The 22,340-nt window shown below is 42.8% G+C and overlaps 1 protein-coding gene across 1 annotated transcript in view; it reads left to right on the forward strand.

Annotated features, from left to right (window-relative positions):
• LOC121568806 (serine/threonine-protein kinase LMTK2-like) overlaps positions 1 to 22,340 on the forward strand; it is a 60,834-nt gene that overhangs the window by 2,314 nt on the left and 36,180 nt on the right. The window contains exons 3-4 of the mRNA XM_041879242.2: positions 16,806 to 16,939; positions 17,601 to 17,754. Of these exons, the coding sequence (XP_041735176.1) occupies positions 16,806 to 16,939; positions 17,601 to 17,754 (288 nt within the window). The remainder of the gene's footprint in view (positions 1 to 16,805; positions 16,940 to 17,600; positions 17,755 to 22,340) is intronic.

The following is a 22,340-nucleotide window of genomic DNA, read 5'->3' on the forward strand; positions in this document are numbered from 1 at the left end:
ACAATTTAATCAATTTTAGAATAAGGCTGTAACATAACAAAATGTAAAAAGTCAAGGGGTCTGAATACTTTCCGAATGCACTGTAAGGGCTGGGGTCATTGTTATGGGATATATTGACTGATGAACGAGCAGAGTCAGTGTCATTACCAGTGTTTGACTTGGGCAGGAGCTCACCGGAGCTGAATACCAGCACCTCAAATGTTCTACTGCTTGAGCTCCTGTTCCTCTTATAGAATATTAGCTCAAAAGTATGGTGGAGCTCTTGCACTTAAATGTAAACAGTACCGGCACTTATTTCAGTCCAAGTCAAGCACTGGTCATTACCATCTGATACAGGCCTTTATCATTCACACACATAGACTCCCAATAGCCTACACCCCAAACACAGGTTTCAGTAGGTGAGGCTTTGATAGGAATCACTATGTTCTCTATCTATCCATGTTTTCATTGACTAGGCCTAACTGAAAATAGGCTTTAATATTGATAGAGGTTTTGTTGTTTTGTCTAAAGCAGGGTATTCGTTTAACCGATCACCAGACAAGACTTTGTTGACCTATGGCTTGGGAGTTCACCTGGGCTTTAGCCACCCAATATAGTAGTGTCTATTGTCATGGGTGAGCTCTGTGACAGGTGACTATTTGGCACAGGGAGTCTTTAATTGATTTTATTGAGTAGGTTACATTGGCTACATTGGCCATTGACGTGCCTCTTCTGCACAGTTTTCCGTAGGGATTTGCTTAGTAGCATGTTTTAACTGAACACACAACTTCTGCTCTGTCATGCAAGCGCCATTTAGACTGGATACTTTGATTGGTTTGACTGTCCTTGACAATGAAGAAAGCAATACTTTGAAATAAATAGTAGGGCTGCGCGATTAATCGAATTCAGATCAAAATTGTGATATTGTCATGTTCCATATCGCAAGAGGCTGTGATTTTCTCCTTTCTTTGACACTCCATTATTACACCAACTAGACTACGATACCTCCTCCAATGAGGCGCTAGACTCATTCACTCTTTATATGCACAGAGGATGCTGACCAATCACAAGCAGGCTTTCTCACTCTCTGCATGGCATGCACGTTGGCCAATCACAAGCGTCCCCGCTTAGAGCACACAGTTAGATGCTGGTGAGGAGAGAAAGGGCTTTACCAAAGACGGTACAGTATGAGGTTTAGAAACTCTGTGGCTTTATCTCAGCATGTGTGTCAGAAACATGAGTGCTGCTAGTGCTAACGAGAATGTCGATTTGGTGCCAAAGAAGGGCGCATCTTCAGTGGTATGGAAGTATTTCGGCTACAGGCAAACCGATGTTAATCAAATGCAAGTGTTGTGCAAAAAGTGCCTTAGAGTTGTGGCGACAACAAAGGCAACATGACACATTTATTAAATCATTTAAAGAATAGCCAACCCCTACTTTACGGCGATTGCATGGTAACAAAAAGCGCCCGACAGCAGCAAAGCCCCTCAGTCACAACCAGCCACCTATGTTAAAAAGGCATTGATTGCTGATGTGTTTTCAAATGTAATGCCCTACGAAAAAACAACCACCGCAGACACACAGAATTCAGAAGCTATCACCTATCACATAGCCAAAGACATGCTTCCTATTTACACAGTCAGCAAAGACGGCTTCAAGAAGAGGATAAACAAGCTGGACTGGAGATACAAAATTCCATCTCGCACATATTTCTCCCAAGTTGCCATCCCAACACTCTATAACAAAATTAAGGGAGAAGTTGGAACATGTCGAGTTAAATGACTGTACCGGACTCCAATGATTTGGACACAGGCTGCACCTTGCAATCGGTAGGCTACGTGTTACATGTTTTTAAGGCACTTTAACTTATAATTTAAATTAGAATAATGATTCAACCTACTTATACATAATTACACAATCATACGCTTTCTATTCCATCTGCAGCCTATGGCTGCCTGAATAAATCATTAACTTAGGTTATTTAAGAACTCATAATGGTGAAATAGGAACTCATAATGTTATTCTTTAATAAATAAGTGCTGCGCTTATAGCGCACTACTTTGTTAATATGTACAGTACCAGTCAAACGTTTGGACACACCTACTCATTCAATGGTTTTTCTTTATTTTTACTATTTTCTACATTGTAGAATAATAGTGAAGACATCAAAACTATGAAATAAAACATATGGAATCATGTAGTAACCAAAAAAGTGTTAAAATATATTTTGATTTGTTTATATTTTAGTTTCTTCAAATAGCCACCCGTTGCCTTGATGACAGCTTTGCACACTCTTGGCATTCTCTCAACCAGCTTCATGAGGAATGCTTTTCCAACAGTCTTGAAGGAGTTCCCACATATGCTGAGCACTTGTTGGCTGCTTTTCCTTCACTCTGCAGTCTAACTCATCCCAAACCATCTCAATTGGGTTGAGGTCGGGTGATTGTGGAGGCCAGGTCATCTGATGCAGCACTCCATCACTCTCTTTCTTGGTCAAATAGCCCTTACACAGCCTGGAGGTGTGTTTTGTGTCATTGTCCTGTTGAAAAACAAATTATAGTCCCACTAAGCGCAAACCAGATGGAATGGCATATCGCTGCAGAATGCTGTGGTAGTCATGCTGGTTAAGTATGTAACTCTGTTGTTTTTATCGCACTGCTTTGCTTTATCTTGGCCAGGTCGCAGTTGTAAATGAGAACTTGTTCTCAACTGGCTTACCTGGTTAAATAAAGGTGAAATAAATAAAATAAAATAAGTGTGCCTTGAATTCTAAATACATCACAGACAGTGTCACCAGCAAAGCACGATCACACCTCCTCCTCCATGCTTCACGATGGGAACCACACATGTGGAGATCATCCGTTCACCTACTCTGCGTCTCACAAAGACACAGCGGTTGGAACCAAAAAGCTCTAATTTGGACTCATCAGACCAAAGGACAGATTTCCACTGGTCTAATGTCCATTGCTCGTGTTTCTTGGCCCAAGCAAGTCTCTTCTTTATTATTGGTGTCCTTTAGTAGTGGTTTCTTTGCAGCAATTCGACCATGAAGGCCTGATTCATTCAGTCTCCTCTGAACAGTTGATGTTGAGATGTGTCTGTTACTTGAACTCTGAAGCATTTATTTGGGCTGCAATCTGAGGTGCAGTTAACTCTAATGAACTTATCCTCTGCAGCAGAGGTAACTCTGGGTCTTCCTTTCCTGTGGCGATCCTCATGAGAGCCAGTTTCATCATAGCGCTTGATGGTTTTTGCGACTGCACTTGAAGAAACTTTTAAAGTTGTTGAAATTTTCCGTATTGACTGACCTTCATGTCTTCAAGTAATGATGGACTGTCGTTTCTCTTTGCTTATTTGAGCTGTTCTTGCCATAATATGGACTTGGTATTTTACCAAATAGGGCTATCTTCTGTATACCACCCCTACCTTGTCATAAGACAACTGATAGGCTCAAACGCATTAAGAAGGAAAGAAATTCCACAAATTAACTTTTAAGAAGGCACACCTATTAATTGAAATGTGTTCCAGGTGACTACCTCATGAAGCTGGTTGAGAGAATGCCAAGAGTGTGCAAAGCTGTCATCAAGGCAAAGGGTGGCTACTTTGAAGAATCTCAAATATAAAATATATTTTGATTTGTTTAACACTTTTTTGGTTACTACGATTCCATATGTGTTATTTCATAGTTCTGATAACTTCACTATTATTCTACAATGTAGAAAATAGTACAAATAAAGATAATACCTTGAGTGAGTAGGTGTGTCAACTTTTGACTGGTACTGTAGGTGTAATAATCCTATATAACATTTGTTTTATTTGGTTTTGTATTCAGTTAGCACCGTATGTATTCATTTATTCATATGATCTCATTTTAGAGGTGATGTTCTCTACCCTGACACTTGTTTTAACCATGCCTGATGGAATTACCAAGTTTTCACCCAAGTGTTTGAAAATTGCGATTCATAATTGCAATATCTGGCCCAAAAAATGACAATTAGATATTTTTTCGAAGCATGCAGTCCTAATTAAATATGCTAAACTATTGACATTTGAACAACCATTAGGCCTAACAATGTAGTAACAAATCATTGTAATTATTGATCACTTGTGTTCTGATGGCATATTGGTAATGTCCATTGTTGCGTTTGGTTGTAAAGAATTCACACAATTCACTTGGTGACGTAAGAATTCAACAGTGGAGTGCTTGTGGTGTTGTACTTGTAGGCTATGTAGCAGCACAATATACATTAGCACTGCTTGTGCATTTATGACATAACCGAGTTAGAGTGGTATGGACGTGGTTAACAACCATTCAAAGGACAGCGGAAGAATGGCCTCACTGTTTTAGACCTTTCCTAGAGCACTGGACTGACAATGACTGGGCTATGAGTAGCCATATGGGAAAAGGTGAATGGTGTGTGCATTGCATTCTAGTGATGGCTATGTAGGCTAATATGTAACCTCACACATTCCATTCTTATCAGCACAGGTGAATCATTTACCTTGAGGTTGATGTTTTAGTTTTATTACAGTTCACACACACACAACGTACAGTAAGATGTGGAGCAACACTGGCTGCAGCATTGGCTTTACTGATGATGGAGACAAGGAAACTGCTATGGTTTGCACAAAACAATTTAAGCAACAGGGATCTTGATCCAGGAGGAGATTGAATGTCTCTGCTCTAACCAAGAAGCTTGATCTTGACATCTAGACACTTAATTGACCAATTAGCAAACCAAATGCATAGCTGGAGCCCTGAGCTAGAGGTCTTCACGGCTCCAAAAAGTTGGACCCATTCCGAAATGGACCTGGGGCTTTCCCACCCGGACCCGATATGCATAAATATATTTTTTAAATATAGAGACCCATTCCGAATGGACCCAAGGACAACTAGACCCGTTCCTTATAGACCTGGTCGAATCCAGACCTGGTTCGATCCGTTCTGAGTGAGGGAAGCAGCAGAAAAGTATATTTAAAAAAAACGACTTTATTAACCAGAGTTGATAAAGTGCGAGAGGGAGAGAGAAGTGCTGCTCTAGCAGGCGGGGGAGGGGCCGTACTCTGAGGGAGTGAAGCAGAGAGGATGGACACGAGATAATTCGGGTACAGGTGGATCCGTGAAGACCTCTACCCTGAGCTGGATATCATTTATTTGATACATCTTAGATGTATTATAGTTATACTTAAAGTTATAAGCAGTGGCATAGCACGCACCCCCGCAGCCCACATGAAGCGAGGATGCCCCCCATACCGTCGTTATTTCGAAATACCTCGGTATACGGTATGAAGGGTATATCGCCCAAGCCTATATCGTTCATGGCTATTCAACAGTCCAGGGTACCCAGCACACCATGCCACATTCAGCATCTGAACATTTCCTCTATCACAGGGGTGTGGGTGGGGGCCACAAGTAATCTGAACCCCCCTCCCTCCCCACTTGTGAGCAAAACATTTCAACTGCCCCTCTGTTGACAGCAGAGAGAGAAACTTTTACATTTTAGAGTTCATTTCCAGCAATTCTACACCTTTTTACCATGGGGTGTAGAGAACATATTACAGTTTTAAAGCAAGTTTGTTGCAGTTCTACACATTTTGCCATGGGGCAGAGGGAACATTTTGCAAATTGATTGAAAAAAAAAACCATGTTATTCTACTATTTCTTCCATGGGGCAGAGAGAAAAATGAGCAGTTTTAAAGCTAATTTCCTTCAATTCTACACATTTTGCCCTGACTTATTACATGTTAAAGGTGCAAAATGCTGGAATCGCACCACCATTTCCTGGATGCAAAAATTTGAATAGTTTGTGACAAAACAAGTAGTAATTGTGTAGAGAATTATTGTACCATCTAAACTGCTGTGTAATATATTTTCCATAACCAAAAATATTGTATTTTCAGCTGTTTGAAGCTGATGTACAGAACCGAAAGTAAACGACTAAAAAACACTAAACATAAGAACGGGAAGCATAGAAATAGCGCACATAGAACAGATCTACCGCTTCTTAGACTTGCTTTCAATGAGAATGACAGATCTATATCTCACATTTCTATGTGGATTTGGTTGGGTCGCCCAAAAAGTTACATATTGCAGCTTTAATATATCTGAGTGAGTGAAAACAAAATCAATGGGGCCCCCCGGTTGGTAATTCGACCATGATTACTAAAAGTTTTTTTACCCAAATAAAAATGTTTGCCCTACATGGGCTAATTGAGTGACTGTCAGTGACTGACTTAAAAAGAGGAAAACTGCTGATGCACAACCAAATTTCGAAATTGCACTTTGTGTACTATTCTAACTTAATAATAATAATAATAATAATAATATGCCATTTAGCAGACGCTTTTATCCAAAGCGGCATACATTTTTGTGTATGGGTGGTCCCGGGGATCGAACCCACTACCTTGGCGTTAGAAGCGCCGTACTCTACCAGCTGAGCTACAGAGGACCACAACTTTCAACAGTAAGTTGGGACCCCGACTGAGCCCCCCCCCCCAAAAAAATATGTACACATTTTGTCTTTTTTTGGGGGGGTTGATCCACAGGCCTACTAAAGGGCTGCCTTTTGCCCATCCCTGCTCTATCACAATCAGAAATGGTCTCCCTGTAGGCCTAGTACTGTGGCCGTGCTGGCCATGCCCTTCCACCCCACTGAGCACTGATTCACTGCCCATAGATAACCTGGGGTGCTAGGGGGACGCTACATCTGCCTTTACCATTATCCTCTACTCCCCAATGTCTCTGGAGCTACGCCTAAGGTTTTAATCAGGCTTTGCTCAACTGCTACAATGTCACAGCCGTTTAAAATCGAGATATGCTTACATTTCACTTTAGTTTACAACCAATTACATGGGGTGACCAGAGTAGGTTACATTTAAGAGCTACTGAAATGGTCCCTGCACAACACTGAACAGCTTAACAAAGCTACACGTTTAAAGTGGTGTGTTAATTTGTTATAGATTGTTAGTGTGTCAATGTTTTCAGCTTGGCTGGCAGGTTGGTATGTGCTGTAGCCAACCATGTGATTGCAATCGTTGTCATGCCATAGCCTACATGTTACATGTTTCTTTGTTGCCAATTAAATGTGCCAGAGCAGACTACCACACAAACACACAGCAAATGTTTTCTTTAATGGGAGTTGGCTAGGGCTAGGCCTGTTTTGCACCAGTGAAATTGTACATAGAGATGCCCCACCTGCACTGAGTCATGCTTCCTTGTATCTAGTTGGGAGAGGATCACCCCACCAATCTCTCTGTGCAACACACCGGTCTCTCATTTATGACCAATAGGACACAGGGCTGGGCGATATGGCCAAAATATCATATCACAATATATTTCAATTTTATGATTGTATTTGATGGTATTTTATTGTTTTTTAATAAGAAAAGTTCTAAATTCGCTTTATAGGTAGTGTGACCCTAGGGTGGCAACACATACATTCTAAGTGATTTCAACAGGACTTTCTCCATTCTTTCTGCATTTCCTGCACTCATTTGCGATCATTTCCACACTGTCACGTAGGGCTGCATGATATAGGCAACACATCTAGGCCAAATTTGTAACCAAATATTGCAGTTGCGTTTTGACTTACGATTTAGATCAAAACATTTGGGTGAACTGTTGGAAATCTGTTGGAAATATGATTATTCTAATTCTATAGTTAGAATATAATAGTGGGCACTTTGAATAAAGCATTGTTTGACATGACAATAAATTAAAAAGCCAGGAAGGAGTTATTGTGACAGGGTAGGAACCAAAGTTTTGGTCTGTTTCCTAAGGGACCCTATAACCTTTGGCTACATGTAGCTAACATATTCATGCTTCGCCTATTCCTCTTTGAGTTAGAAGGCCTACACCATCACTGGTATCATGCTGTATTAGCTAGCTATGTGTGCTCTGACTCAGTACATTTATTAGCTAGCTAGCAGCTAACTAACGATTAGCATTAGCGGCCACAACTTGCTAAGAAAAGACAAACTAGCTGTTTGCAGACAATAAAAACACAAACTAATAGTGTAATTGTATAACACTTGTGGATTTCTATTAAGAAGCAAAGTGGAAACAGCATCGTTGTCATCAACATTGTTGCATGTGCTGCATTCACCATGCAGACTGAACGCAAGTGGTCTCGTGGTGGAGCAACAACAACTGCGCTCCTTGATTGACGGGGTGGGGCTAGGTCTGTGTAGAGAGAGAGAGAAATGGGGAGCGGAGAGAGACCACTCAAGTAGCGGAGTGAACTATAAAAATGGACGTTACGCACGGCAGAGTAGTGTATCACATTTAACAAACCAAACATTGTAACACTGTTATAGAATGTAAAGTAAAAACCCAAACCGGTCCGTGCAGCAATACCGGTATATAGTAAAATACAGTAGACCGCCCAGCCCTAATAGGCAACAGGTGTCAAAGTCTTGGTCTCACTAGTCTTTTGCAATTCTTTATTTAGGCATAGCCTATCCATATTGTCTATGCAGTACAAATAGGACGCATACGGGAAAATTAGATAGAGATTGAGCCTAAAACATGTGTATAATGAATGGTCCTATTTACAGTCTTGATGTTACAATGGAGGTTATTATAAGCATGTGGTGCCCTCCTTCCAAACAAATGATCATATTTGTACCATGATGATATCAGCACTTAGCAGGGGAGCTGTCATCAAGGGAGATGTCATTTGTTGTGAAGCAAATCTGGTCTAAATGGGAAAAGGCCTAGGTTAACATCATGCATGCTCTGGTGGTCACACTAACCTAAGTAAGTGGTTTGATGCTTTGCCCTGTAGTGCAGTACGTCACATGACAATAGTTGGGTTGGGCTACTTCACCGTAGACTCTTTGCGATGTAGGCCTAAAGCAGACATAACCATCCTCCTCTTTAGTGCAGGAGCCCAAATCATGCTGCGTTATCAGCTGTAGGGACTGAGTGCATGGGAGAGATATACCCCTTGTGAAAATGGGTCAGCCCCTCTGTGTGAACAAAGATCACTGAAATATGCAGGGAACCGAAATAAGATCTGGCAGCTCCCTGCGTACGGGACTACGGGCTCTGCTGAGAACCGGTTTAATTTGGTGGTGCTGCCAAGTCATAATATAAACCCATGCCTCTAAGGTTAACGGAGGGAGAGCTGATCCCTATGCTGCTGCCAGTGTAGTGCTGCCCGGGCTCGCTCTCTGCTCCGCAGTCCTCACACGCGTACAGCAGGCCAGGGAGACATGCGCTGCCTGGAACCCCCTAAAGCGTGCGTGTTTGGTGGGTGGTTGCACTGACTGCACCCTGGCTGTAGTTTGCGGGTGAAACCGTGACACACCACACCAAACATGCTCAGCATAAGATTTTGCGATAGTGGATTAGACATGGGGGAAGACATTTTATGGGCTAATATGAAACAAGCCGTACTTGGACTTCCAATAACGTAATCACACTTTGAACCTTGAGTCAAGGTGTAGGCCCCTGACTCTGATTTGGATAGACTATAAACCAGGAAGGAGAAAATAGTTAGTGAAAAATTCCTTGACACATTAAAATGTTTTTGTTCTGGTTTATCATTAACCAACGTGGTGTTTTAAAGGGGAAAAATACCGTGCATTCGGAAAGTATTCAGACCCCTTTACTTTTTCCACATTTTGTTACGTTACAGCCTTATTCTAAAATGGATTCAATTGTTTTTTCCTCCTCATCAATCTACACACAATACCCCATAATAACTAAGCAAAAACAGGTTTTTAGAAATTTTAGCAAATGTATAAAAAACTAAACAGAAATATCACATTTACATAAGTATTCAGACCCTTTACTCAGTACTTTGTTGAAGCACCTTTGGCAGCGATTAGACTCAATTCTTCTTGTGTATGACGCTACAAGCTTGGCACACCTGTATTTAGGGATTTCTCCCATTCTTCGCTGCAGATCCTCTCAAGCTCTGTCAGGTTGGATGGGGAGCGTCGCTGCACAGCTATTTTCAGGTCAAAAGATGTTTGATCGGGTTCATGTCCGGGCTCTGGCTGGGCCACTCAAGGACATTCAGAGACTTGTCCCAAAGCCACTCCTGCATTGTGTTGGCTGTGTGCTTAGTGTCGTTGTCCTGTTGGAAGGTGAACCTTGCCCCAGTCTGAGGTCCTGAGGTCTCTGGAGCAGGTTTTCATCAAGGATCTCTCTGTACTTTGCTCTGTTCATCTTTCCCTCGATCCTGACTCCCAGTCCCTGCCGCTGAAAACCATCCCCGCAGCATGATGCTGCCAGCACCATGCTTCACTGTAGGGATGGTGCCAGGTTTCCTCCAGACGTGACGCTTGGCATTCAGGCCAAGGAGTTCAATCTTGGTTTCATCAGACCAGAGAATCTTGTTTCTCATGGTCTGAGAGTCCAATAGGTGCCTTTTGGCAAACTCCAAGTGGGCTGTCATGTGGCTTTTACTGAGGAGTGGCTTCCGTCTGGCCACTCTACCATAAAGGCCTGATTGGTGGAGTGCTGCAGAGATGGTTGTCCTTCTGGAAGGTTCTCCCATCTCCACAGAGGAACTCTGGAGCTCTGTCAGAGTGACCATCGGGTTCTTGGTCACCTCCCTGACCAAGGCCCTTCTCCCCCGATTGCTCAGTTTGACCGGGCGGCCAGCTCTAGAAAGAGTCTTGGTGATTCCAAACTTCTTCCATTTAAGAATGATTGAGGCCACTGTTCTTGGGGACCTTCAATGCTGCATAAATGTTTTGGTACGCTTCCCCAAATCTGTGCCTCGACACAATCCTGTCTCGGAGCTCTATGGACAATTCCTTTGACCTCATGGCTTGGTTTTTGCTCTGACATGCACTGTCAACTGTGGGACCTTTATATAGACAGGTGTGTGCCTTTCCAAATCATGTCCAATCAATTGAATTTACCACAGGTGGACTCCAATCAAGTTGCAGAAACATCTCAAAGATCAATGGAAAAGGTTTTATTGAATCCATTTTAGAATAAGGCTGTAATGTAACAAAATGTGGAAAAAGTGAAGGTCTGAATACTTTCCAAATGCACTGTATATTCAACTGCTAGTCAGCACCTCTCGTGAAACGGCAACATTTAGTCAAGCCTAGAAAACTGACTATGGTTACTGTCAGAGAAACTTCACATTCTTGATGAGGAAAACATCAGGCAGACAGCCAAATGCTGGCGTTTTCAAAGTCAAAGGCCTAAGTCTCAAATTAAATAGCAACAAACACTCTAAAAGCTAGATCAACCAACAAAGCTGAACTTTCTCTTCATTCAGTCATCAATTCTAGTCACTGATTTGCGCAAGCAAAGTATAGCCTGGTCCCAGATCTGTTTGTGCTATCATATCAACCCCTTCACTCATTGTCATTCCACTGGAGTTGACATGATAGCGCAAACAGATCTGGGACCAGCTAAGAAAAGGTCAGAATCACCTTTTACAGATTACAAACCACTCTTCTGCAGCACCCCTCTCCTCCAGGCCTGGCAGCTAGGCTACACCTGTTCACCTCACCTCACTAGCCTACAGACTGTATTTGTCAGGTGGGGGAAACACTTGTGTTGTTGACCTATACTCAGGATGTATGTAGCTCTAGAGCAACATCACTAGGGCCACTGTTTGGATGGCAGGCCCCTGAATCTTTTATTCACCCCTCATAAATGTTTCACTGCACACTGCTTCCTCGTGGCTGTCTTTAGCACTGTACCATAAACATGTCTTTCTCTCTGTGGATTATATAATACACTAAGACGTATTAAATTGTTTAGTGCAGTGTGGAAAATCACTGTCACTGACCGACAGAGTGGTGTTCTTCTGTAAGCTATTTTGCATGTAGCTACGACTCAACTCAGGTGGGACCGCTGGGATTGGGACCGGAGTGTAGCCTCTTGTTTCTGTGACCTATAAAGTTGAGGTGAGGTTAGATAAGAAGGGGCTGTGTTAGTTGATAGGCCTGTGTGCAGTCGTGCACTACTTCCTGTGCCTGGCTCATGCCATGCTAGATCTGAGAGGAAATGATCAATAGACACTGCCCAGGAGGTCTATGACTAGGTGGTGTCAGTGGTCTGTGGCTCACTCAATGTCCTTGTCACTTGCAAGGAGAGGAAACAAGGAAAGGAAGCCACTCAAGACAGCATGTGTAGACGGATTGGTACCTGACCCCTGCCGCCGCCTCTTTCATTCACCAACACAGTGGTTCTCCAACTGGGGTGCCGGCACAACACAACAAGCTGAATCCGAAGCTTAAACCAATCTATTGTCGATAGCTTTGTAACTGAGATGCCTTTGCCTTTTCATGTCCTTTCATTTTTTACATTACATTTTTACATTTTAGTCATTTAGCAGACGCTCTTATCCAGAGCGACTTACACTTAGTGAGGGCATACATTATTGTTAAAAAAAAATTTCATACTGGCCCCCCGTGGGAATCGAACCCACAACCCTGGCGTTGCAAACGCCATGCTCTACCAACTGAGCTACATCCCTGCCGGCCATTCCCTCCCATACCCTGGACGATGCTGGGCCAATTGTGCGCCGCCCCATGGTCTCCCGGTCGCGGCCGGCTACGACAGAGCCTGGATACGAACCAGGATCTCTAGTGGCACAGCTAGCACTGCGATGCAGTGCCTTAGACCACTGCGCCACTCGGGAGACCCATGGGGCGGCGCACAATGGAAAGTTTGGTAAACAAGATTGCACATGTACTAGAAGTGAAGTTATGTAATTTCTATTAGCAAAGTATACTGAACAAAAATATAAACTCAACATGCAACAATGTAAAATATTTTACTGAGTTACAGTTCATATAAGGAAATCAGTCAATTGAAATCAAGTCATTAAGCCCTAATCTATGGATTTCACATGACTGGGAATACAGATATGCATCTGTTGGTCAAAGATACCTTAAAGAAAGTAGGGTTGTGGATCAGAAAACCAGTCAGTATCTGGTGTGAACATTTGCCTCATGCAGCGCAACATCTCCTTCGCATAGAGTTGATCAGGCTGTTGATTGTGGCTTTTGGAATGTTGTCCCACTCCTCTTCAATGGCTGTGAAGTTGCTGGATATTGGCCGGAACTGGAACACGCTTCTTTGCTCTTATTTCAGCTCATTAAACATGGGACCAACTCTTTACATGTTGCATTTATATATTTTTTCATTATAAACGCTCCACTTTCTGACTGTTTGCCAAATAAGCTTACACAGTCGCTTCAGAGCGGAAGGACACAGTAAACAAACAACATTGGTTGATTTGCGTAGAACTCACGCCCCAGTGTTTGCATGTTTCTGTTTTGCCTGTGGTTTAGGCAACTTGCATTGATACAAGGTGCCCTTAATACATGCCTGTAGGCCTACTGGGCAATTACACGGTAACTGAATTATGCTTTGACTCAGATTTTTCACTTTAAAATCTATCTCAAACAAAAACCATTTGATTTCAAAGTTTAACAAACCATACATCTCTATGCACAAGGACTACTTTCAACAATTGACACAGAACATTTCACAAAAATACTGCAAGAACTGTGCAGATGCAAAGTTTGGTAAAAAATTTATCCGACCACGTTTTCCAAAAAACTCTGTTAAATATCTGCTCCGAATTAAGATTCAAAGATGTCTGCAGAAAGAATGGGGTGTCAGCTATGATATGACACCTTGAGTTTGAAAACTTGTATATTGGTTATTGAAGAAGTAGATTTACATCTGGTAGGAATTACATCATGGGTCCCTGATCTGTATTATACAGAAATGCATAATTATGGATATATCATTCTCTTCATGGTTGATGTATCCTGAATAGGTACACAAAGGTAGAAATATGTATTTGGGTATTATTCTACACACTGGCTATTATTGTAATGAGCTCCTCCCCCAAACAAGACCACATTTGGTTGGTCCACACTAGACCAAATCTGAAACAATCATAGACCTCTGTTTCATAAGTTTGGACAGCACAGTACAGCACAGTAGAGCTCAGTATATTTCAGTACAGTAAAGTAGATATGTATAGTATAATACAGTACATTATACTGTACTCTATTCCTAGTGTGCTTTACTGTACTGAACTGTACAGTACTGTACTGTTATCTACTGTGCTGTCCAAAATGTTGAAACATCGACATCTATGATTGCTTCAGATTTGGTCCGGCCAGGGTGGACTGACCAAATTTCAACTACTTTTCAAAGTCCATGGACGGTCGGTGCTCAGTGGGTGAGGATGCTTGTTACAGGAAATGGAAACGGCGTAGCTGGTAGATGTCAGTAAGAGCCGGGAGAGGTGACATTAACTGGGGAGAGAGACGAGGGAGGGTGAGAGGGAGGGGTTGTCCAGACTGTTTTCAGTCTTGCTTTAATCACCAGACGACAGAAAGAGGGAAACAATGTACTTATGAGCTGAACATAACAGTATGCCAGTGGAAGGGAGGACAGTAGCTGGTGACCCAACTGTGGTTTGTGACTACTATGATTTCCCATTGTAGCCAATTGAATTGCAGTAATTCCATTACTGATATTTTGGTAATTCCATTACCGATTTGGTACCAGAATTAGGAATTATTAAACAAACTTGATATCAGTAAAACAGTAATTGATAGGTCTACTTTTACTTGTTATTTCTGTGAACTTTCATTATCCAGAAAGATATGTGGGCTTTTGTAACAAAGGCACAAGGCAATTATTTTAAACTTACAGAAGGAAACTAATTTGTCCAAAACTAAATATGTCTTTAATATTATTTGGCAGGGGTCTTTAATTCACCATTTATTGTGTTTTGATGTATTTCTAATACCTTCTAAGACTTTTTCTGGTAGATGTTGTCTAAGACTCATTTTCTATCTGTTCGACCAGAAATCAAAGCCTTTGCTAATTCCTAATTCTCCTATGAACTTCACATGTTGGTGCTCATGGGTCCTAACGTGGAAATGCTCTTCTACTACACTCTCTGCCAACATAAGCCGTTCAGTAGATGTGGGTTAGGCCTACCTTTGAAATCACTAATTGTAGTAGGCTAGTCTTATTTGATTGGAATTCTTCTGAAAAGGCTACTGTTGGTGCAGATAGATGGAGGTGGTATATATTGGTTTCCACTGAGACTGGCTGCTGCTAGTGCGAGTAGCCTATAGCTAAGCCTACTGTACCATCAGTTGCAGCACGGTGAAGCGAACCAAACATTATGGCTGACACATTGAATCATATCTAATGCTCCCCAGGGCGCTGCACTGATGAGGCTGACTGGCCTGATTGAGTGCTCTGTGTACGGCAGCACCAGTTGTTTGACCACAGTGATGCTACTAGGGTTTCTGTTGGCGCGCTCTCCCACGCTATTTCCTCTAAGGCTTATTAAAGCTCTAGGGCTCACTTCATTTAAAAGAGTAGTGTGTAGTTAAACACAGAACCAAGACAATCGTAGCTAAACTGAGTGCATAGGCTATCCATGGTCCAACGTGTTCCCTTCCTCATCTATACAGAACAAAAATATAAACGCAACATGCAACAATTTCTAACATTTTACTGAGTTACAGTTCAAATAAATAAATCGGTCAATTGAAATAAATTAAATGGGCCCTAATCTATGGATTTCACATGCACATTTTAAAGTGGCCTTTTATTGTCCCCAGCACAACGTGCACATGTGTAATGATCATGCTGTTTAATCAGCTTCTTGATATGCCACACCAGTCAGGTTAATGGATTATCTTGGAAAAGGAGAAATCCTCACTAACAGGGATGTAAACAAATGTGTACACCAAATTTGAGAGAAGTAAGCTTATTGTGCATATGGTGAATTTCTGGGATTTGTTTTGTTTCAGCTCATGAAACATGGGACCAACACTTTACATGTTGCGTTTTATATTTTTGTTCAGTGTAATTTCCTTCATCTACTGATGTAAAAGGATTTGACAGGTGAAGGGAAAAAAAACCAACAGTAGGCATCCTTCATATTGCTTTCACCTGTCCTGTCTATATAGACCTATATCATCATGGCAGATGACAGGTAGGCGATGAGGAAGCCACTTCAGGCTATTGATATACAGTGAGAAAGGAGTATCCGACACAGGGCTGGGGCAGCAGTCAGTCAGACAGAGGGTAGCCTATGTTCCACACAGAATAATCAGATTACTGGTATAGAATCATTAGTTTATATCCTGTATCATGCTGGTGTGGTACTGGTTACTGAGATTGTAAACACTTCTCCATGTTATATGATCATCTACACAGACCTGCACTGAATTTGTGTATCAGGCCTAGATGATGTGCAGCAGAGTGGTTTGTTGTGTAAACATGTGTTTTGGGAGGAGGAGGATGGTGGTGATGGGGTCAGTCAGTACATCCACTGTTGATAGGGCTGTGGTGAGGGGGTGGAGAGAGGATCCTGTCAGCACACTTGACATCTGAACTGCTGGCCCAGCATCTTCAGCATCCAACACGTTTTACTGTTCTATGTGGACCCTGTCAGCCAGTTGATGTACTAATGGGAGGGGAGGGGGGTTTGAGATGGCAATGAAATGATAAAAAATAAATTGACCTCATTCCTCAGCTTGTTCTGGCCTCTGAGTTGTTGTAGAACGTGACACCAGAAACAGGATATGATCATCATAAGGAAACACCTAGGCCTATATGAATACTAGTCATGACAATTGAATGTACATTTAGCTTTATTTGTGGAAATGTCTATTACTGGCGAGGAACACTAGCCAATTAAATAGAGGCACATCTGTGCTTGCAGCTCTGCATAACACCCTTTCACTGTCCCAGTGTCATGTAGCATACTTGTTCTTGATACAGCTTGACTTTTGAGCTCTTCAGCATAACGCTGTATGGTGGAACTAATATTCTTTGTCCTCCTGTCTGTTTTCAGGGGAGACTGCAGGGGGCCAGGCATCTGTCTCTCTACACCTCTCTGTGGTTGTGTCGCTGACTGCCCTGGTGGCCTTGGTGGCCCTGCTGGTGAACTGTGTGACCTGCTGTAAGGAGCAGGAGGTCAATTTCAAGGTGAGAGACTCGCAGGCACCTGACAACAACAACACGTATTAGGCTTAAGTCACTGTCGGGACATTCTGTGCGTATCTAATTTGCTCCAAAGGGAAGCTAAATAAAGTCATGGTATCATTTGGTGACGTACATTACACAGACCTGTCTTGCAGTACTCTGTAGGTCGTTGAATGACCCATGATTTTAGAACCCTTGCTTTGAGATATTGGCTATGATTAATGTAATGAGTTAAAGGGATAGTTCACCCAAATTAAAAAATGACATTGGTTTCTTAAGCAGTATGGACAAAGTATGACAGCAATCAATGCTTTGGTTTAGTTTCCCTGGCACTGTTTCCAAATGCTAATGTTTTAGCATTTGTGGCACAAATCCAAATCCCATTCAAGTCATGGGACCGATATTAGCATTTTTCTTGCGTCATGTCCAAATCATCCGAAAGTATCTAAAATTGATTTTGAAGTCACTTATAGATGATTTCAACATGATGTGCGAAAAAAGTTAAAGGACCCGGATGTATTGTTGCCATATTAACTTCCCATTAAACATGTTAACTTGACTCATCTCTCACGCATATGTAACACACATACAAGTATAAGGTACGCTGGTGTCTGAAGTGGTATCCCTGTGTATGGTGAACACCGTTGTACCATTGTTTTTCCAGGAGTTTGAGGACAATTTTGAGGATGAGATTGACTTCACCCCTCCAGCTGAAGACACCCCCTCTATGCAGTCCCCTGCTGAGGTGTACACCCTGGCAGTGCCCCCCGTGGCCCTGCCCGGACCGCCCCACCTGGAGACACCCCCCCGCATCTCAGGTCAGGGTCAGGGGTCAGACGCACTCCTACTTTCCTTAGATGCATGGTCCTGCCAGCACACTACACATAGGGCCTAGATTTTTATCCTGACCCTTTGCCTTAACTTGGCACAAAATAGACTGAAACAGGGAGCGATAACCTGGAAACGCACAGAAGAAATCCACATCTTTCATTTCCTGTTGCGAAACAGTTTCAAATGTTTTCTGTTGCGTGCCGGAATTAATGTGACCCAGCTCTGTTACTGTATCAGTCAGGTGGAGTTTACCGTCATCATACCCTTTGGACTTGCTCCTCTCTGCTTTTTGCAGGTTGATGTTGATTGGGATGAGTCTTGTCCTGGAGGCAGAGATAAGCAGTTTCCGCTACTGTAGATGGACCAGCCGCAAAGTCAAAATTGGCTAAATCTTGAAATCATGAACACAAAAATGTATCTTAATATAAGGTTAGCAGTGTGGTTAAGGTTAGGTTTAATCACACTTTATGACTTTGTGGCTGTGCCAGCTAGTGACCACCCTGCAGAGCTGCCTCGAGTACATGAGTCATCCCAGTAAATGCCAACCTGCCTGCTTTTTATACTTTATTTGGGGCACTGTCATGCGCTGCCTAGGGACAACAACACATCTGATGATCTAGCAGCCTATAGCGCTGGGTTTACTACTCTCTCCTCACATGACCAAGACCTCTGGTTCTACTGTAGCATTATATCAGCCCTGCTGCCAGTCAGTGACTTTATAGTGGGTTTATAGTCTGGAAACATTGTCACAGGCTCCTTTTGAAGTAGACATAAAAACGAAACATTTATGGCCTCCATCAGACGTTCAGTATTTGTCATTCTCTTAGTTGGAGTGTTTTCTCTGCTTCCCGTATGCAGTGTGATAGCTGTTGAGCTGTTCCAGTCAGTCATTGCATAACAGGGCTGTGCTATATTCTCAGTAGCTCCCCCTTGGGGTGTGGACAGGTGCTAGTCTCCAAACGCTCCCGGATGCTGTTGTATCAGGCACAAACAATGTTGTGAGAGCAAATCATTCGCTTTTGGTTCATTGCATAGGGGCGTGGCTTATGTCTTTTGTGCTTTTTATGGATTTCTGACTTAATTTGATGGCTAGATGTGATCACTCATTTAAAGGAGTGCCAGGCTGATTATCATAGGGGCCCTTTGAAAAAGAAAACGTTCAGCCCACACTAAGATCAAGATTAGGTCCACAACTGATGCCCTGTGTAGCTCAGTTGGTAGAGCATGGCGCTTGCAATGCCAGGGTTGTGGGTTCGATTCCCACGGGGGGCCAGTATGAAAATGTATGCACTCACTAACTGTAAGTCGCTCTGGATAAGAGCGTCTGCTAAATGACTAAAATGTAAAAAAATTATGCAAAAACATGACTGCATTATCACACAAAGGCTGTTTGTCTGGGGAGTAGGTAAAATGTTAGAAATTGATTTGCATTTTAATGAGGGAAATAAGTATTTGACCCCTCTGCAAAACATGACTTAGTACTTGGTGGCAAAACCCTTGTTGGCAATCACAGAGGTCAGACGTTTCTTGTAGTTGGCCACCAGGTTTGCACACATCTCAGGAGGGATTTTGTTCCACTCCTCTTTGCAGATCTTCTCCAAGTCATTAAGGTTTCGAGGCTGACGTTTGGCAAGTCAAACCTTCAGCTCCCTTCACAGATTTTCTATGGGATTAAGGTCTGGAGACTGGCTAGGCCACTCCAGGACCTTAATGTGCTTCTTCTTGAGCCACTCCTTTGTTGCCTTGGCCGTGTTTTTTGGGTCATTGTCATGCTCGAATACCCATCCACAACCCATTTTCAATGCCCTGGCTGAGGGAAGGAGGTTCTCACCCAAGATTTGACGGTACATGGCCCCGTCCATCGTCCCTTTGATGCGGTGAAGTTGTCCTGTCCCCTTAGCAGAAAAACACCCCCAAAGCATAATGTTTCCACCTCCATGTTTGACTGTGGGGATGGTGTTCTTGGGGTCATAGGCAGCATTCCTCCTCCTCCAAGCACGGCGAGTTGAGTTGATGCCAAAGAGCTCGATTTTGGTCTCATCTAACCACAACACTTTCACCCAGTTCTCCTCTGAACCATTCAGATGTTCATTGGCAAACTTCAGACGGCCCTGTATATGTGCTTTCTTGAGCAGGGGGACCTTGCGGGCGCTGCAGGATTTCAGTCCTTCACGGCATAGTGTGTTACCAATTTTTTATTGGTGACTAAGGTCCCAGTTGCCTTGAGATAATTGACAAGATCCTCCCGTGTAGTTCTGGGCTGATTCCTCACTGTTCTCATGATCATGTGGTCCTCTGTAGCTCAGCTGGTAGAGCACGGCGCTTGTAACGCCAAGGTAGTGGGTTCGATCCCCGGGACCACCCATACACAAAAATGTATGCACGCATGACTGTCCACAGTCGCTTTGGATAAAAGCGTCTGCTAAATGGCATATTATTATTATCATTGTACCTCCACGAGGTGAGATCTTGCATGGAGCCCCAGGCCGAGGGAGATTGACAGTTATTTTGTGTTTCTTCCATTTGCGAATAATCGCACCAACTGTTGTCACCTTCTCACCAAGCTGCTTGGCGATGGTCTTGTAGCCCATTCCAGCCTTGTGTAGGTGTACAATCTTGTCCCTGACATCCTTGGAGAGCTCTTTGGTCTTGGCCATGGTGGAGAGTTTGGAATTTGATTGATTGATTGCTTCTGTGGACAGGTGTCTTTTATACAGGTAACAAACTGAGATTAGGAGCACTCCCTTTAAGAGTGTGCTCCTAATCTCAGCTCGTTACCTGTATAAAAGACACATGGGAGCCAAAAATCTTTCTGATTGAGAGGGGGTCAAATACTTATTTCCCTCATTAAAATGCAAATCAATTTATAATATTTTTGACATGCATTTTTCTGGATTTTGTTGTTGTTATTCTGTCTCTCACTGTTCAAATAAACCTACCATTAAAATTATAGACTGATCATGTCTTTGTCAGTGGGCAAACGTACAAAATCAGCAGGGGATCAAATACTTTTTTCCCCTCACTGTAGGCCTAGAGTTTATATTCCACTTCCTGGTCCGTAATACGTTCAGTGCTCTAAATTAATATGTTTCATTGGTAGCAGTGGTGCTCTCAATTTAAAAAAGTTAGGAGCACCACATTACATTTAGGAGCACCAGAAAATATGATTTTTTTTATTGATTGAGAGACAGCGTATATTGGGCCTATTATGAATTCTAGCAGCTTTTGAAGCACATGTTGTGCACTAGAAACTCATATGTAACACTGTAAAGACATTAGTTTATTAAAAAATATAAAATGTTGATGAATACCTGTCATTGAAATTACAAAGTCATTTGTGGAATATTAGGTTTTTCTACATTGTGAAAAGCACTATTTTCATATTGAGATGCATTACATTGAAAATTGTACACTGTCTCTTTAAAAATGTTCAGTTTGTGATGATGACATGCAAGAGGATCTGTCATTCATTCATTGGTATGAAGAAGCTATCCCCTTTTCTTTCTGTGCCCCAAAGTGTTCGGATATACTGGTAGTTACCAGGTTGTTAGCTAGCTAGCCAATGAGGTGACATGACTGAACAAAGTACACTGCTCAAAAAAATAAAGGGAACACTAAAATAACACATCCTAGATCTGAATGAATGAAATAATCTTATTAAATACTTTTTTCTTTACATAGTTGAATGTGCTGACAACAAAATCACACAAAAATTATCAATGGAAATCAAATTTATCAACCCATGGAGGTCTGGATTTGGAGTCACCCTCAAAATTAAAGTGGAAAACCACACTACAGGCTGATCCAACTTTGATGTAATGTTCTTAAAACAAGTCAAAATGAGGCTCAGTAGTGTGTGTGGCCTCCACGTGCCTGTATGACCTCCCTACAACGCCTGGGCATGCTCCTGATGAGGTGGCGGATGGTCTCCTGAGGGATCTCCTCCCAGACCTGGACTAAAGCATCCGCCAACTCCTGGACAGTCTGTGGTGCAACGTGGCATTGGTGGATGGAGCGAGACATGATGTCCCAGATGTGCTCAATTGGATTCAGGTCTGGGGAACGGGTGGGCCAGTCCATAGCATCAATGCCTTCCTCTTGCAGGAACTGCTGACACACTCCAGCCACATGAGGTCTAGCATTGTCTTGCATTAGGAGGAACCCAGGGCCAACCGCACCAGCATATGGTCTCACAAGGGGTCTGAGGATCTCATCTTGGTACCTAATGGCAGTCAGGCTACCTCTGGTGAGCACATGGGGGGCTGTGCGGCCCCCCAAAGAAATGCCACCCCACACCATGACTGACCCACCGCCAAACCGGTCATGCTGGAGGATGTTGCAGGCAGCAGAACGTTCTCCACGGCGTCTCCAGACTCTGTCACGTCTGTCACATGTGCTCAGTGTGAACCTGCTTTCATCTGTGAAGAGCACAGAGCGCCAGTGGCGAATTTGCCAATCTTGGTGTTCTCTGGCAAATGCCAAACGTCCTGCACGGTGTTGGGCTGTAAGCACAACCCCCACCTGTGGACGTCGGGCCCTCATACCACCCTCATGGAGTCTGTTTCTGACCGTT

The sequence above is a fragment of the Coregonus clupeaformis genome, chromosome 7, assembly GCF_020615455.1.
Source record: "Coregonus clupeaformis isolate EN_2021a chromosome 7, ASM2061545v1, whole genome shotgun sequence".
In the NCBI taxonomy this organism is placed as follows: Eukaryota; Metazoa; Chordata; class Actinopteri; order Salmoniformes; family Salmonidae; genus Coregonus; species Coregonus clupeaformis.